Consider the following 17,146-nt stretch of genomic DNA (forward strand, 5'->3'; position numbering starts at 1 on the left):
AGCCTTTAATGACTGAATGTAAATCATTGTTATATTGAAAACTCTATAGCTATGCATATATTAAGTTCAATAAAAGTGTTATGAGTGCTTTGTAGAATATACCATATTGTATTTATCAATCCCACTGGATATTTTGAGTATTTGTAGCTTGCTTTGAATTACATCATATATTTAAAATATATTCATATTCTAAATCACAATTTGTTTTAAAATATGTTATATATGAAATTGACAAAATGAAGTTTTTATATTCTGAAACTTATTATAAATATAGTGCTTTTATTATGCTCACAATACTAGCATTTACTTGATATTTTTTAAGAAAACAGATTAAGAAAAAAAAACAGATTAAGATATTTGCTAATTTTGACTATTGACTTATATCTAGATGATTCTAAAGACCTTATTAAAATGTTATCATGATATAAATCTCTTTGAATGCAAGCAAATTTTATACAAGTTAACTTCTGCCATTTTTTCATTACCTTTACTGGAAATCAGACAATAAAATATATGTCTGTAAGAATAATGTGTTTATTCAAAGATGTAAGGACCTTGTGAGCTAGCCATAATTTGTATCTCAGATTTTCACTGGGGATAACATTTACTATAAAATGGTTTTATTACATTATACTTTTGAAGGGAAAGGGCACTGAATTCACTGGATGAATTATTTATTGTAATATCATATAGACCTAGACACATTATCTGTTATAGCTTTAAACGTTCATTAAACATAAGAAGAGGTGATAGAATTATAGCTTTAAATAAAAAAATCCACATATAGATACAAAGTTTTTCTGAGAGCCTGCTTTTTGTCTTATTGACGCAATTGCTCAGTTTTTCTCAAAACTAGAATATGAATAGTTCTGAAGTGGTTCTGTCATCATCTGTATGATCAGTCTTTATCTGGACACATAAGATCTTTTTGAGGCATATATTAGGGTAATAAAAACTTGGAAACATTTCTAATAAAATTCATACACCCAATTAAGTATTGTCATAAAGTACACTGTCAGGAGTAGTTTTCTAAGCCTAGGCTTATAACACCTCCCTGTGACTCTGTTTTGCTTCCTCACACACTTTGCATAATTATGTGTGTTAAGAATTCTGAAAATGTGAATAGACATCACCGATTTAGAAATAAATCTCCTATCCAGAAGTGAAAGAGGGTGAAAAGTGAAAGTGAAAAAGAGGGTGAAAGACCTTTATCACTAAGGTTCTCAATCTACTTATGAACTCTAAAAACTGATTAACTCTGAATAAATAAGCAAATCAGAATTCATAACTATAAATATAGATTTGACATTCTGCTTCAAGATATGTAATAGAGATTACATTTTTTTGTGCAGTATACTACAGAGAGATATAAAAGGGTTTCAGTACATCCAAAATGGTAAGAATGATATTCTCATTATTTGAAAAAAATCTCTTCACTATTTTATGCAAAAAGAAACTTTTAAAAATTAAAACTATAGGAGTTAAATAGAGTGAGGATTTCCTAGAAACTTGAAAACATCAAACCTTTTCCTTGCCAACAACAGGGACGGAAACAAGCCCCCTCTTGTTTAAAGTATTATATAATATATAAAATAGAAGTGAAACAGTTGATACTCCCTCACCAACAAACTGATGCTTGTATAGGGAACTCTATAAAAAGAGTCATATCGAATAAAGTTTCTGCTTCCTTGGTTGACCCGTTCCTTGAACATGCTACCTTGGTAGTAGTCCCAAGGGTTAAACGCTTAGACATTTTCAACCTGAAGTTCAAGTGGGATTCTTCCCCAAGTTGTAGATTAGACTTACAAGGTAATGATTTTGTTGCTTTTCTCCCCATCTGCTGTATTTTGTTCATAAATTTTTTAGTAACTTGTGATCATTTATCAACCTTATCTCCAAGTATGCTAGCTTAACTTTTTTGTATAATTTTTTTCTTGGTGTACTGCACATTCTCGTAAGGGCTAAGACACAAGATGTTATGGATTCACCATGCATTTTTAATGCCACCATGCTGTGTTTAACTTTCACTTTTCATTAAGCATCAAAACTGTGAGAATTAAATGTCTGATTCTGATGTTTCAATAAAAAGTGACAGTTCTATCTGGCAAAACAAAAACAAAAAGATAATAGAAAACTCATATCTTCTTTAACAGTAGAACTCAAAAGAATATTGTGGAAAGTACTCAAGAATAAAGTACTTTATATAAAGAATATTTGAATAATTTCCTGAAACTGGAAGGACTTTCCAAAATAAAACAAAGGCTTTTGTATTTAATGATTTAGAAAGCAAGATATATCAGTATTTGTAGTAATCACTTAGATCATACATTCAATTGTATTTTTGAGACTCTGGATTACAAATCTATTCTAAAATATTATTACCCGTGTGGTAACTTTTACATTAAAAAAATAACTTAGACTTAATTTCCTTAAGTGTAGGGTGTCTTCATTCCACTGTTTCCTTTACTAATAATTCTAACTCTTATTTCTTCTCCTTCACTTATCTTTTCTCTCTCCTGTTCTGAACACTTTCCAGTTGTACCTTTTATTTAGGATCTTAAAAGGAATTGCAGAGCAGAAGGTCTCTGACTTACTTTCAAAACTGTAGGTTTCTGGAGAACATTTAGATTTGGAAGGATGAAATGACTTGACTCTTTAGGCCGGCACAGATTTCACCCCTTAAAGTGATGTACACGTCTGTATTGTGAATGATTCTTTTTATGGCTTTTAAAATCAGTATTATGTCTTTATAATTGCATCTTTTACAAAAGCTGTACTTTTTCCAGATATATAATGTTTTATGTGTTTACATATTTATGTGCTTTCTTATTTTTTAAATACCGTTATCTCGTAAGAGATATCAAGAGTTTAAAAAGTATCTGTTTATAATGTTTTACCTTGATGGAAAAAAAAGCTAGAATAATAATACTTAAAATTACTTGAGAGAAGACATTTTAAAACTCATGTAGATGATACAATTAAACATTATAATAAAAGTATTTTCCATTTCTCAAAAATAAATCAAGATGATGTTGACACAACTCGTTTGGTCTGTTGAGAAACTGTACTGTCGCTACTTAGTTTTGGAAACTCAAGAATATGTCTTAACAGCAAAAATATTTCTAGGATGATGTGTTTAAATTTATTTCTTATGTTACATAATTATTTTCAGACATACTAATTTTTCTCCAAGTTTTTATGTGCATATTTTCATGTTTTTGAAGTATAGCTCACCTAATCAACATTTTCTAAATATTTAGCCTTTCTTTCTTCATGTTTTCTATTCCCATGGATAAATGTATTGTTACACATGTATGTAACTTTGTCATTCATTTTTACATTTCTTTATTTTGCTCTGTCTTGTGTCTGTCTCTAACAGGCTCATCTCATCTCTGTACCTCCCTCATCTCCTACCCTTTGGGTACTCTAAATGCGTTGAAGGTTTCTGAGGTAGTGTAAACCAGCTCGGTCTATAGGTTAACAGCATTGTACCTCCATGTCTTCATCCCAGTTTCCTTCTATTACATGTGATTTTCAGTGGATTAAGCAATAGAAATTCTGGTTTACTTCAGTGATATATTTTTCTCCTATTGATTTGAATTTGGCCAAATAGAAATTTAAAGGCTGCTGTTTTATATACATAATTTATTTAAAGAGGGAGAAAACTATAAGTAAGGACTCAAATGAATTAATGTAATTTTAATAATCTTTTTGAGAACTTTTTTATGGTTGTGTTTCAGTATTGAGAGGCTTTAATGATGCTGACACTACTTAAAGTAAAAAAAAAAACAAACAAAAAAAACAACTAATTCTTTTGAGATAATCTCATGTTCCTCCCCCACAACTTTATGGTGAGGGAAATGATTCTGCTAGTCTCACAACAGACTTGGTGAAAAATTTTTGTGTAACAAGCAGAGCTTCTATTTTCTAGTTAGAGGTTGCTTGAATTGCTCTCAGTTTCCTCCTGTGCTTGCCCATATCTTTTATGATTTGCCTTGAAAAAGTACATGGCATATAATAACTTTTTATTTAACTTATATATGATCCCTACATGGAGGTCCAGAGGAAAAAAATGAATTCATGACTCAAAGGAAAATTAATTCAAGCAGTTGTTGATGTGAATACTATGTAATATATACTTTGATATAGATGTATAACAAATACTGGAATTTTGGATTTAAGATGATGAACTCTTTGAATTTGAAAGGTTGGGAAAATAAAAGTACTGGTTTCTTAAGTGTTTACACTTAAATAATCATGAATGGTAGCCATTCCCTTCTCCAACGGATCTTTCTGACCTAGGGATTGAACCCAGGCCTCCTGCATGGCAGGCACATTATTTACCATCTGAGTCACCAGGGAAACCCAATCATGAACATGTCTCAGCTAATTTTTAGCTAATTCATCAGTTTCTGAATTATTTACCCTAAATATAATAAAGTTTTAAGTTAATAAATGTATTTTTTGGATAATCTTCTTAGTTATTTAGATATTATAATAATAAATTGATTAAATATTGCAATGACATTTACTTATAGAATATATTAATATGGGCAGTGATCAACGGTCCAAGTGAAGGTAATACAAAGAAACAGGCAAAAACATGTATGTTCAAAAACATTGTGGCATATTGATTGGAAAAATTATAATAAAAATAGCATTCATAGAACTTCTACATGTGTATGGGAGAAGGAAATAGCAACCCACTCCGATATTCTTGCCTGGAGAATCCTGTGGACAGGGGAGCCTGGTGGGCTGCTGTCCATAGGGTTGCACAGAGTCAGACATGATTGAAGCGACTTAGCATGCATGCATGCATGCATTGGAGAAGGAGATGGCAACCCACTCCAGTATTCTTGCCTAGAGAATACCAAGTACAGGGGAGCCTGGTGGGCTGCCCGTCTATGGAGTCACACAGAGTCGGCCACGACTGAAGTGGCTTAGCAGCAGCAGCAGTAGCTACATGAATATGTGAATGCTAAATCCTAACTCTATACTCTTTCATCCTGGAGTGGGGAAAATCCTAGCAAGTTCTTTGTTATCCTTTTAGGAAACATATTCACTTCTGGCTGAGTATAAAATCCTGTACCTGAAAATTGTATTCTGTGAACTAGTATTGCTTTAGATATGAATGAGAAAATAACGTTTCTCTTTCAAAACCTAAATTTACTGATTCTTCTTATATATTTGAGTTAATGAGAGTCATTTTGAAGTCTAAGCCATCACCTTCTTCTGAAAGGCAGTGATAACTGGAATAAACTAAAGAAATCAGTGTTTAGACAGAAAAAGATAGTTGATAAAAGAATTATAAAAATGATTTAATTTATTAAATTTTCAGTAGTTAAATAGACTGTAGTTCATGTGCACATTTTAGGCAGGTGGTAGGTAGACAGAACAAATAAAATTTTAAGCTTTATTTAAAGGCTTCAATTTTTTCAAAATAACCCTAACCAAACCTTGTGTTTAATTTTTCAATAATAATATTATACCTGTGCATTTTTCTGTATCCTGTTACTTTCAGATACTGCCTTAGAGTATATACATGTAATATGTTGTTCCATTTTAACAAAATAACATACACATTAGAAATAAGAATTGGAGTACTCTTTAAACTTTGATGAGATTAAACGTGTTTACTAATATTTGCTAATATTTAACTATTATCTCTGACACATGAGTGATGTCACACTTTTGAGTTATATTCATATGTCACACACTTATAGTTTTTTTGCTTTTGTCCCCTGCATTGGCATATGCATTCTATGCACATACTTAGAATCTGGAACTAGTAGGAAAATTATCATCTAATATGTCTCCTGCTAGTTAAATACTCTCTACTGGTTATTATCCATGTCACAAAAACAGTTATAGAAAACATTTTTCAAATCCCTTCCTGATAGTCAACGTTATGAGGTAATATTTTATAAAATGTTTAGAATAAGAATAGCATAGAACAGTAAATCTCAAAATATATTAATGTTTATAAGAGGAAATACAGGTGCCAGTTTTAAACATATCTCATGAGTTAAAGGTAATTTATGAAATAGTCTGCTTTTTGAGTATATATGTGAAAACATAGGCTGTGCAATTTCTTCAAATTTTAAGTTGCAGCATATTTTCTATCCCATGAAATCTCTTTAAAGTTGATGATTTTTTATTAGGGTGACTATTTTTGTGTCTGCTCATTGAGTAAAATAATTGTTCTTCCATGTGGTTTTCTATCACATGAAATAAATTATTATAAGAAAGCAGGTATATGTTTATTTAATTTATCCATGCCTTGAATTTCACCATTCAGTTTTATGGAACATTCAGTAAATTTAGGTTTAAATATATCTAATGTTCTAACTCATATGGAGAAATGATGTGAAACTGGTGATTGAAGACATCTGTTAGTAGCACAAATGCATTATGTAAAAGGCTTTTTTTTAAGTATAGTTATTATTTTGAGAATGATAAATGAAATGTCTGCTAATGAACAGTTCACAGTCATAGCTGCACACTGCAGTTAGAAATGGGAGAATGAAAATAACTGATGAAGCTTAAGTCTGTCACCTCTCTAAAATATAATTTTTGGAATTTGCTGTAATCAGAATTGGTATACATGATTTAAGGAGAATTTTCTCTTAAACTCATTTAAAAAATCTTCATCAAATGTGTTGCTTTACTTTGTTTAATGAAATCAGTGAAATATTTAAACTTTAGAAGAACCTTAAGCCCATTACTCTCTGGCAAGATAATAATTTTAAACCATAAAAATTCTACCTATTAAAAAATGACCCCTGCCTGAGAGGCTTAATGTTCAAAAAGCAAAATGATAGTAATATTTGAAAGTAAATTATTAGTGTTTTACATCACACTTGGTAATTTCTAGGTATCGATGAATAAGTGGATTTCAAGAGAGAATTTAAAGAAGTATTATTTGTATGTGCACTAGCAGTTTAGAGAACTTCATTTAAATGCAGACTGCAGTGATTAGAGATGAGTCTAAAAGTAAACTTTGAATAAAGTTGGGATTTAGGGAGGTAGAGAGAAGAGTTAGGCAGAGAGAAATGAGAATATTACCATCTAAGACAGTGGAGAATAAGAGCAGTATTTTGGAGTAACTGAGTAATGGTCATAAAATATGATCAAGGCTTCAAAGCTGGGTTGTTATTACTCATATCACAGTAAAAGTAACAAGTGAGGGTAGGGAGAGGTTAGGGAAAAGAGAGATACATGTGAGATTAAGCAAACATTTATTTTTATAACTGAATTCCTAAATATGAACAGATTTCAGATAATGTGATTGAAATGAATGTTTCATCTTTAGTGAATAATGAAATGTAATTATCCTTCATTAACCATTGTCACATTCTTAGGTGTACTGTCCACTTAACTAATATCATAATCTTTCTTTTAATGGGAAAAAAGACTACGAAGTAATTAAGTTGCTAGTTAGTATTAATGGAAAACAAATACAATTCAAATTTATTGATCTTTTGCAGACCAGTGTCAATATATTTACACAATTGAATAGTCAGAAGCATAATATATACACAGTATTTGTAATATATGAGGTGAAGGTATTTCTAACTGAATCTCTCATATAGAAGTTTCCAAAAGCTGTTGTCAAAGAACTTTCTCTCTTTGGTTTGTTTTTCAGATGCAGTAGAAAACTGTAAATATGCTATGTACTTTTCAGATAAATATTTGCTCTTTAAAAAAATTATCTATAAAATTATTCAGTCTGAGTTTAGATCATAAGAGATGTATATATATCATAGTTTTGGATAAAATTTAAAAATCACTGGTGTTTCAAGACTGTAATTAGATTAAAATCATTTTTGTAGTTGTTCTTTCTTCTTACAGAGTAACTGTTTAGTTTTAATCTGAGATGAATTTTCATTTCCTTGACTGAATTCTCCCATTTCTATCTGTAACTGATAAATAAGAATATTTGTATTTCTTGATATCTATTTATATTGACCCTTCATGCTTACCTCATAAATTCATTTAAAAAACCTATGTTAGTTTAGTTTAATTCATATTGCATGCAGTATGTCTAGAATTATGTAAGTAATTGTTTGTATTTTGTAATAACAATCTCTTTAGCAGGCCAGGTTGTTTCTCCTCAGTCTGCACCAGCCTGTGTTGAGAATAAAAATGATGTGAGCAGGGAAAACAGCACAGTTGACTTTAGCAAGGTAAGGTTTTCTCCCTCTCATTTAAGTAATCTGTTAAGTTATTACTAGATATTACCACCCATTTTAAGAGGTGTTGACACAATTTTTTGCATGCATATATGTTTTGTTTCTTAGCCAAAGCTTGATATTATTATAATGTTAGCGTTTAAGTTCACATGTAATGTTTTGCCTATTCGTAAAATCAAATGTGTAGATTTTACACGTAGTCTTCAGGTTTCAGCCACTTGGTATGATGCATCTCTTCCAGTAAAAAAGGATAACTGAACTTCACAGGGAATTTAACAGAAGTTTACTGTTTAAAACTTTCACTGGTTTCATTTTTCAAAGTCATTTCCCCCTCTATTTGTGGAAAAGTATAACTTAAAGCTTCATTGTTGTGATTAAGAGAAAGGCATTAGTGTTCAGAAACACTAGAACATATTAAGACTGACAGAATTTTGAATAAAAACATAATAAAGACTGACTCTCTTGAGGGATCCATCTAATTGGAGACAATTCAAATGAAAAATCATTTATTTGAATGTATTCTGTGAAAATAATGTGATTTTGCTCAGGAAATTCCTGATATCCTATATGTGCTATTGTAGGCTGTGGCAAACTAAACAATCTTGGAAGAATTTTAATATTGACCAGGGGGAGTCAACAGTTTGCTTTATTGAAGTGGCTGAAACAGCGGTACCTCAGAGTAATTTTTTTTTTCCCCATAAAGTCCTTAGCACTGGCAATGTTTCTAAAAGTGGGAGGAGATGGGAGTGGGAGGCAGTGGATAGGAGGTTGCCTGCATCAAGCTTCTGAAAAGAGTAATAGCGACCAGCCCCTTGTTGCTGTTTCAGAAACCCTCTGCCAAGGCCCAGATTGCCTGGATCTAGTCACGTGCATGCTCTCCCTCTGGTGCCTGGCAGAGTCCCTGTGGGAGCATGGTGTACCAGCTTAAGTCTGTTACTTATGCGTGCAGGGGCTGGGAGGCCAACAAAAGGGGCATACTAGCCCATGTGGGATGAAACAAAGACATGAGAAAGGACCTCCACACCAGCAAGACAGAGAGGTGAGGGCATCCTTGGGCTCTGTTTCGACAGTGGCGCGAAGCTCATCTCACTGTATGGAGGCATGTGATTCAATATTAAGCCAGTTCAAGTGTATTCCATTTCTGCTCCAAAAAATATCTTTTTTAAAGCATTACATCTTCATTCATCTGCAAGTTGGAATAAAATTGTCGCAAATTGCCATACATTTAATTTCTTGATGTTCTTCATTTGAAATAATATCTTAAAAGCAATGACATAAAAAGTTGCTTACTTATTTGTGCAAGCATTAACAGTATAACAAGGGCACAGTGAACATTCTCAAAAACAGTGATAATAAATCACATATTTTCAAATAAATTACCTTTTACCTTTTCTTAAGGGGTATAACCCATTGACACTGAATTTTATATCTCTATATCATTTTGCTTTTAGTTGTCTGACCTGTTTTTGCAGCCTTCAAAAATGCTTCAACATATTTGAAAGAAAATGAATATAGCCAATGGGAGACAGTAGTCTTATCTTCAGGTTCCCTAGAACAATTTGAACTATAAAAGAGTGAAAAATAGATTTTCTTTTCTTTAATCCTTTACTTTCTTATTACATTTCAAATCACTGGACCACTCCAGTTTTTAATGGGAAAGTTAAATTTCTAGAGCTCTCTCTGCAGTGCCAACCATCTGTATTTCTTGGTGTCTTGCCCATAGCATGGCACATTGAAAAGAACATGTTTTTTGAGAACAAGTATGGGATCTTAACTCTACAATTTACAAGATACCTGATATTGGAGAAGATCTCTGAGCTTCACCTCTGTCACTTGTAAAATAAGAATAATACCTGTTTATAATTTTTTGTGAAGATTAAATGAGAAAATAGAGAGAGACTGTCAGAGTGCTAGGTTTATAGTGTTCCTGTTGTTCAGTCCCTGAGTACTGTCTAACTCTTTGCGACCCCCATGGACTGTAGCCCACCAGGCTCCTCTGTCCTCTGCTATCTCCTGGAGTTTGCTCAGATTCATGTCTATTGAGTCAGTGATACTATCTAACCATCTAATTCTCTACCAACCCTTTGGGTGTTCAATAAAATGTGGCTGCTACTATTATTGCTGTGTTGTTGTTGATATTAGTGGAAACAGTAGTGCCAAAAGTAAACACTAGAGCAAAATTTAATATGATTTGTTCTCTACTGGATCTTTAGTGTCTTGAACAGTGTCTTGGATGTATGTGTACAATGAATCCTGTGAGGTTCAAGACAATTTAAACCTTAGGCTCTGTATATTTTTTTCTTTTCCAGAAAAGTAATACTTCTTACCTTACATTGTAGAAAGGTAGAGAAGTAGGATTTGGCAAGAACAAAAGTGGTACATCATTATGGAAAGACACTTTAGTGCCAGATTTTGCAGATATATGAATTAAGGATTTTTAACCTAGGGATTTCAGATTGGTAGTAAATTTATCAAAGTGAATCAGTTAGTTTACATATTACCTTAAGTATTTTAAGTTTAATATGTAGATTCCAAACCTCGGGTGAATTTTGAAATATGAAGGTGAAAAAAAGTCTTTTTTCATTTCATGTTACTTGATCCTATGTTCTATCTACATTCAAACCATGTATCTTTTAACCCTTCCAGTGGTTAGGCCCATCAAACTTACTCATTTAGGAGTGTTTTTGAATATAATCTGAACTGTCAGTTTCTTTTTTTTTTTTTTATTCCTATAATGCTTTTAAAAAGCAGATATGTTGTGTTTTTAAACTGACATAGAGACTATTTTATTATTTGACTATATATATATGACTATATGACTATTTTATTATTTCCCAAATGTTGATCAGTTCGTTTCAGTTGCTCAGTTGTGTCTCTTTTCAACTCCATGGACTGCAGCACAACAAGCTTCCCTGTCCATCACCAGCTCCAAAATCTTGCTCAAACTCATCTCCCTTGAGTCGGTGATGCCATCCTACCATCTCATCCTCTGTTATCCCCTTTTCCTCCTGCCTTCAGTCTTTCCCAGCATCAGAGTCTTTTCCAAGGAGTCAGCTCTTTGCATCAGGTGGCCAAAGTATTGGAGCTTCAACTTCAGCATCAGTCCTTCCAATGAATATTCAAGACTGATTTCCTTTAGGATGGACTGGTTGGATCTCCTTGCCCAAGGGACTCTCAAGAGCCTTCTGCAGCACCACAGTTCAAAAGCATCAATTCTTCAGTGCTCAGCTTTCTTTATGGTCCAACTCTCACATCCATACATGACTACTGGAAAAACCATAGCTCTGACTAGATGGACCTTTGTTGGCAAAGTAATGTTTCTGCTTTTTAATATGCTGTCTAGGTTGGTCATAGCTTTTCTTCCAAGGGACAAATGTCTTTTAATTTCATGGACTGCAGTCACCATCTGCAGTGATTTTGGAGCCCCTAAAAATAGAGTCTCTCCTGTTTCCATTGTTTCCCCACCTATTTGTCATGAAGTGATGGGGCCAGATGCCATGATCTTAGTTTTCTGAATGTTGAGTTTTAAGCCAACTTTTTTACTCTCCTCTTTCACTTTCATCAAGGCTCTTTAGTTCTTCGCATTGTGCCGTAAGGGTGTGTTCATCTGCATATCTGAGGCTATTGATATTTTTCCCGCAATCTTGATTTCAGCTTATGCCTCATCCAGCCCGACATTTCACATGATATACTCTGCATATAAGTTAAATAAACAGGGTGACAATATACAACCTTGACATACTCCTTTCCCAATTTGGAACCAGTCTGTTGTTCCATGTCCAGTTCTAACTGTTGCTTCTTGACCTGCATACAGATTTCTCAGGAAGCAGGTAAGGTGTTCTTGTATTCCCATCTCTTAAAGAATTATCCACAGTTTGCTGTGATCCACACAGTCAAAGGCTTTGGCATAGTTAATAAAGCAGAAGTAGATGTTTTTATGGCACTCTCGCTTTTTTGATGATCCAACAGATGTTGGCAATTTGATCTCTGGTTCCTCTGCCTTTTCTAAACCCAGATTGAACATCTAGAAGTTCACAGTTAATGTACTGTTGAAGCCTGGCTTGGAGAATTTTAAGTATTACTTTGCTAGCGTGTGAGATGAGTGCAATTGTGCAGTAGTTTGAGCATTCTTTGGCATTGCCTTTCTTTGGGATTGGAATGAAAACTGACCTTTTCCAGTCCTGTGACCACTGCTAAGTTTTCCAAATTTGCTGGCATATTGAGTGAAGCACTTTCACAGCATCAATTTTCAGGATTTGAAATAGTTCAACTGGAATTCCATCACCTCCACTAGCTTTGTTCATAGTAATGCTTCCTAAGGCCCACTTGACTTTTCATTCCAGGATATCTGGCTCAAGGTGAGTGATCACATCATCATGGTTATCTGGGTCATGAAGATCTTTATTTGTATGGTTCTTCTGTGTATTCTTGCCACCTCTTCTTAATATCGTCTGCTTCTGTTAGGTCCATACCATTTCTGTCCTTTATTGAACCCATCTTCGCATGAAATGTTCCCTTGGTATCTCTACTTTTCTTGAAGAGATCTCCACTCTTTCCCATTTTATTGTTTTCCTCTATTTCTTTACATTGATCACTGAGGAAGGCTTTCTTATCTCTCCTCGCTATTCTTTGGAACTGTGCATTCAAATGGGTATATCTTTCCTTTTCTTCTTTGCCTTTCTCTTCTCTTCCTTTCTCAGCTATTTCTAAGGCCTCCTCAGACAAGCATTTTGCCTTTTTGCATTTCTTTTTCTTGTGGATGGCCTTGATCACTACCTCCTATACAATGTCACGAACCTCTGTCCATAGTTCTTCAGGCACTGTTGTCTATCAGATATAATTCCTTGAATGTATTTGTCACTTCCACTGTGTAATCATAAAGGATTTGATTTAGGTCATCCCTGAATGGTCTAGTGGTTTTCCCTGCTTTCTTCAGTTTAAGTCTGAATTTGTTAATAGGGAGTTCATGATCTGACTGTCGCTCATATCAAATGTTGATGGCTTCTTTTAATTTCAAGTGACTTAAAGGAACTGCCACATTATTTTCTATGTAGAAGGAACTCACTTCATCATCAGTCTTTAACGTATGAAATATGAAGAGTTGTTGCATTATAAAATCCTAGAATTCTAGGAAACCTTAAAAATCTCATTGAGAAGGGGAGAAAACTGAATCCCAGACTAAGAGAGCTAATAGAGATCATTCGCTGGTTATTGTTACAAGACCATGTCTCCCCAGGGAATTTCTGTTCATTTTCCTGTACATTCTACAATGGGCTTGAGACTTAAACTTTCTCCCTAAAGACTCATGTGTATTTCCTTCACATCTTAGTGTGTAGCTTGTCCAGAAACTTCTGGTTCCACCCTTATCTTTGGTCTAACCTTGTTCCCCAGAGATATAACTGTTTCTCATTCACAACTTAAGTGCCAAATAATCAGAATAAAGCATGTTTTCCTTCCTAGCATAAAGGTCTGGAGACCCCAGGTGCATAAGTACAGATCCATAAGAGTATATAGCTTGGTTTCTTCAAGATTCTCTTCAGAGGACTAGAAAATTCCAGGATTTCTTTATTTCATATTTGCCACCTCATGCGAAGAGTTGACTCATTGGAAAAGACTCTGATGCTGGGAGGGATTGGGGGCAGGAGGAGAAGGGGACAACCCAGGATGAGATGGCTGGATGGTATCACTGACTCGATGAACGTGAGTCTGAGTGAACTCTGGGAGTTGGTGATGGACAGGGAGGCCTGGTGTGCTGCAATTCATGGGGTCGCAAAGAATCGGACACGACTGAGCGACTGAACAGAACTGAACTGAACTGAGGACTGTCTTAGGGATGTAGGTCAACCTAATTCCTCAGAGCTATTTATAAAAAGTTAAACTGTGTTCCTTAAATGTGACCTTTTGTTGTATTAAAAGTTAGATTGCCAAATAAGGTTCTTTATGAATTGTACGTTAACATAGAAATAAAAATATAGGGCTATCCCAGGAATAATGTATAATTGTATAATATAATAAGTAGATAATATATATCTATTACCCCCAAATATATGATTAGTCCAAGAATAATAAGTACTATAATGTAGAGCGGGCTTCCCTAATAGGTCAGTTGGTAAAGAATCCGCCTGCAATGCAGGAGATCCTAGTTTGATTCCAAAGTTGGGAAGACTCGCTGGAGAAGGAATAGTCTACCCACTCCAGTATTCTTGGGCTTCCCTTGTGGCTGGCTGGTAGAGAATCTGCCTGCAATGCACGAGACCTGGGTTTGATCCCTGGGTTGGGAAGATCCCCTGGGGAAAGGAAAAGCTACCCACTCCAGTATTCTGGCCTGGAGAATAGTATTATACTATATATATTAGTATATAGTATAGTATTATACTATATATAGCATACAGTATTACAATAATATAATGGGTCTTTTGATATATGTTATTTAATTATAATTTGTTACATTTTAAGTCAGAATAAATTTCCTAATCCTGAAATTAAATTCTAAATATTTTAGTGGATTTTCTAAGTAATGGGTCTCAATCAGTGATATATCAAGTATTATATAATGCAAAAAAAAAAATTAAGGACCATGTATTTTCTTTCATAAAACTAAGCTACTTTAGCATACTAGGTTGGAGAAGGCAGTGGCACCCCACTCCAGTACCCTAGCCTGGAAAATCCCATGGACGGAGGAGCCTGGTAGGCTGCAGTCCATGGGGTCACTAAGAGTTGGACACGACTGAGCGACTTCCCTTTCACTTTTAACTTTTTATGCATTGGAAAAGGAAATGGCAACCCACCCCAGTGTTCTTGCCTGGAGAGTCCCAGGGACAGAGGAGCCTGGTGGGCTGCCGCCTATGGGGTCACACAGAGTGGGACACGACTGAAGCGACTTAGCAGCAGCAGCAGCATACTAGGTGGGCTTCCCAGGTGGCGCTAGTGGTAAAGAACCCGCCTGTAATACAGGAGACACAAGAGATGCACGTTGGATCCCTGGGTTGGGAAGATCCCCTGGAGGAGGGCATGTCAACCCACTCCACTATTCTTGCCTGGAGAATCCCATGGGTGGAGGAGCCTGGAGGGCTGCAGGCCATAGGGTCACACAGAGTCAGACATGACTGAAGCAACTTAGCACACATGCACACAGCATACTAGGTACTCCTTGATTTAATTAAAGTAAATCTTAAAGCAGTCATGTGTGTAGTTGTCTCGTGCCCCAGACATCAATAGTTAAGGTTATGGCATATGTCAGGAGATACTGAATAAAGGAATTTACACAGTCTTCCGGGTTGAACTCAAACTTCTCACTAGAGTTATGACAGATATTACCAACATGACTCCTATTTGCTTACCAGTTGTAGATTTTCTTAAAAAGCTATTTTCTCTTTGTTCCAGTGTATTAATATCATATTTCTATTGGGGGAAAAAACTTAATAGTTTATTTTACTTTTTTAGGCTCTGAAAGACTTGTAGAGAGTTAATATGTTTTTCTCACAGAGCTAATAGTGTATAGGTATTACAAGTTTACAAATTTATATTTGGAAATATATTTATAGGTTAAAATTTTTGAAATTTATAATATTCATCAAATTTTATAGGCAGTTTTGCTTTGTTAAATCATTTTCTTTTTCTTTAAAATAGAACATTACTTCTATTTGAAATTTTAGTGGCATACTAGATTATTTTTATATTTAATCCTTATGATAAAATAAATATTTCATATAATAGGTTTTATGTTTTGAGGCACCTTTATCTCACAGAAAATTAAGTAGTTATAAACCTTCTATACAAGTGTGCTGAGGTCTTGATTTCAGAAAGCAGCAAATTTAATATAGTCACTATAGTCTGGCTATGGACTTCCTAAGTTATTCCTCCTAAAAGTTTAAATTTTTTTTTCATTTTAAACTGCTTGAAAAAAATTCTAAAATCATTAAACAGAGGGAGTATCTGGCCCCCCCAAAGTCTTGTTGACCTCAAGTATTTGTCAGAGCTCTTTTCTCTCCCCGTCTCTCTCTTCTTTCTCCTCTTATTTTTCCTCTCTTTGTTTCTGCTTCCTCCTCATCTTCTCATCTCCCTCCCTCTCCTTCTTTCTCCTTCTCTTTCTTTTCCTTCTCTCTGCCTCACTCTCTCCTATTCCCACTTTGGTCTTTAGTCTCCATTTCATTAGGAGCATAGAAAGAATTATTACAGCAATCATTATTACCTACCAATAGGTTTCCATTGAAAGCAACTCAATGAATTAGAAATAAGAAATAGGCTTTGTAAAAGTGACTTTAAAAATCACTGCTTGGTTTTCACTGAGGCTCTCTATATGAGAATTGATAGTTATTCTTTGAATATTGTACATTCATTTTCAGACTTCACCCTTTAAGCATTTGCTTTTATTAATGATGGGTTTGTTTTGTGTGCATTCGTTTCAGTCATAGACATCTCATATCAGAAATTCAACTGTGGCTCTTCACCAGCTCCAAATGTTAATGTTTCTATTCTTGTTTCCTGTACTCTGCCATATCTAAATACTCTGATGAGAAATTAAATTTGAAGATTAATCAGGACAAGTATAAAATGTGAAGGATATAGAACAATTAAGATAAAGTTGAATACTAAAGTCATAATTTATATTATAAGGAAAATTTTGATTACGTTTCTTTTGATATAGGCATATTTTACATTATTAATGTGTTATGTACAAAATTGAGATAATGTAGTATACAAATATTTAAATATATTGGCAAATACTAATTAAATTATGATTAGAGTATATGCATGTAATTATTGAACACATAATCTTTTCACCCTGAAAATTTCAAGATTACTGATACTGCAAAGCATCTTTGAAAAGTATTGAGCAGAAAACTAGAGTATTCAGTGTATTATTAACAAATTCCAAAAAATACAGAAGTAAAAGAAAAAAAGTATTTTTAAAGGGCAAGAAAGATGTTTAACTATTTTAAATTTGATTTAAA

General features: G+C 34.0%; 1 protein-coding gene across 8 annotated transcripts in view; it reads left to right on the top strand.

Annotated features, from left to right (window-relative positions):
- The window catches only part of SLC4A10 (solute carrier family 4 member 10), a 352,866-nt gene that overhangs the window by 204,457 nt on the left and 131,263 nt on the right, over positions 1–17,146 (top strand). For 4 of the 8 annotated variants that reach the window (XM_005676049.3, XM_018063730.1, XM_018063754.1 and 1 more), the window contains exons 7-8: positions 8,095–8,186; positions 9,142–9,231. In XM_005676049.3, the coding sequence (XP_005676106.1) occupies positions 8,095–8,186; positions 9,142–9,231 (182 nt within the window). The remainder of the gene's footprint in view (positions 1–8,094; positions 8,187–9,141; positions 9,232–17,146) is intronic. The other 4 variants (XM_005676051.2, XM_018063761.1, XM_018063738.1 and 1 more) reach the window with 3 other exon arrangements.

This window comes from Capra hircus, chromosome 2 (assembly GCF_001704415.2).
Source record: "Capra hircus breed San Clemente chromosome 2, ASM170441v1, whole genome shotgun sequence".
In the NCBI taxonomy this organism is placed as follows: Eukaryota; Metazoa; Chordata; class Mammalia; order Artiodactyla; family Bovidae; genus Capra; species Capra hircus.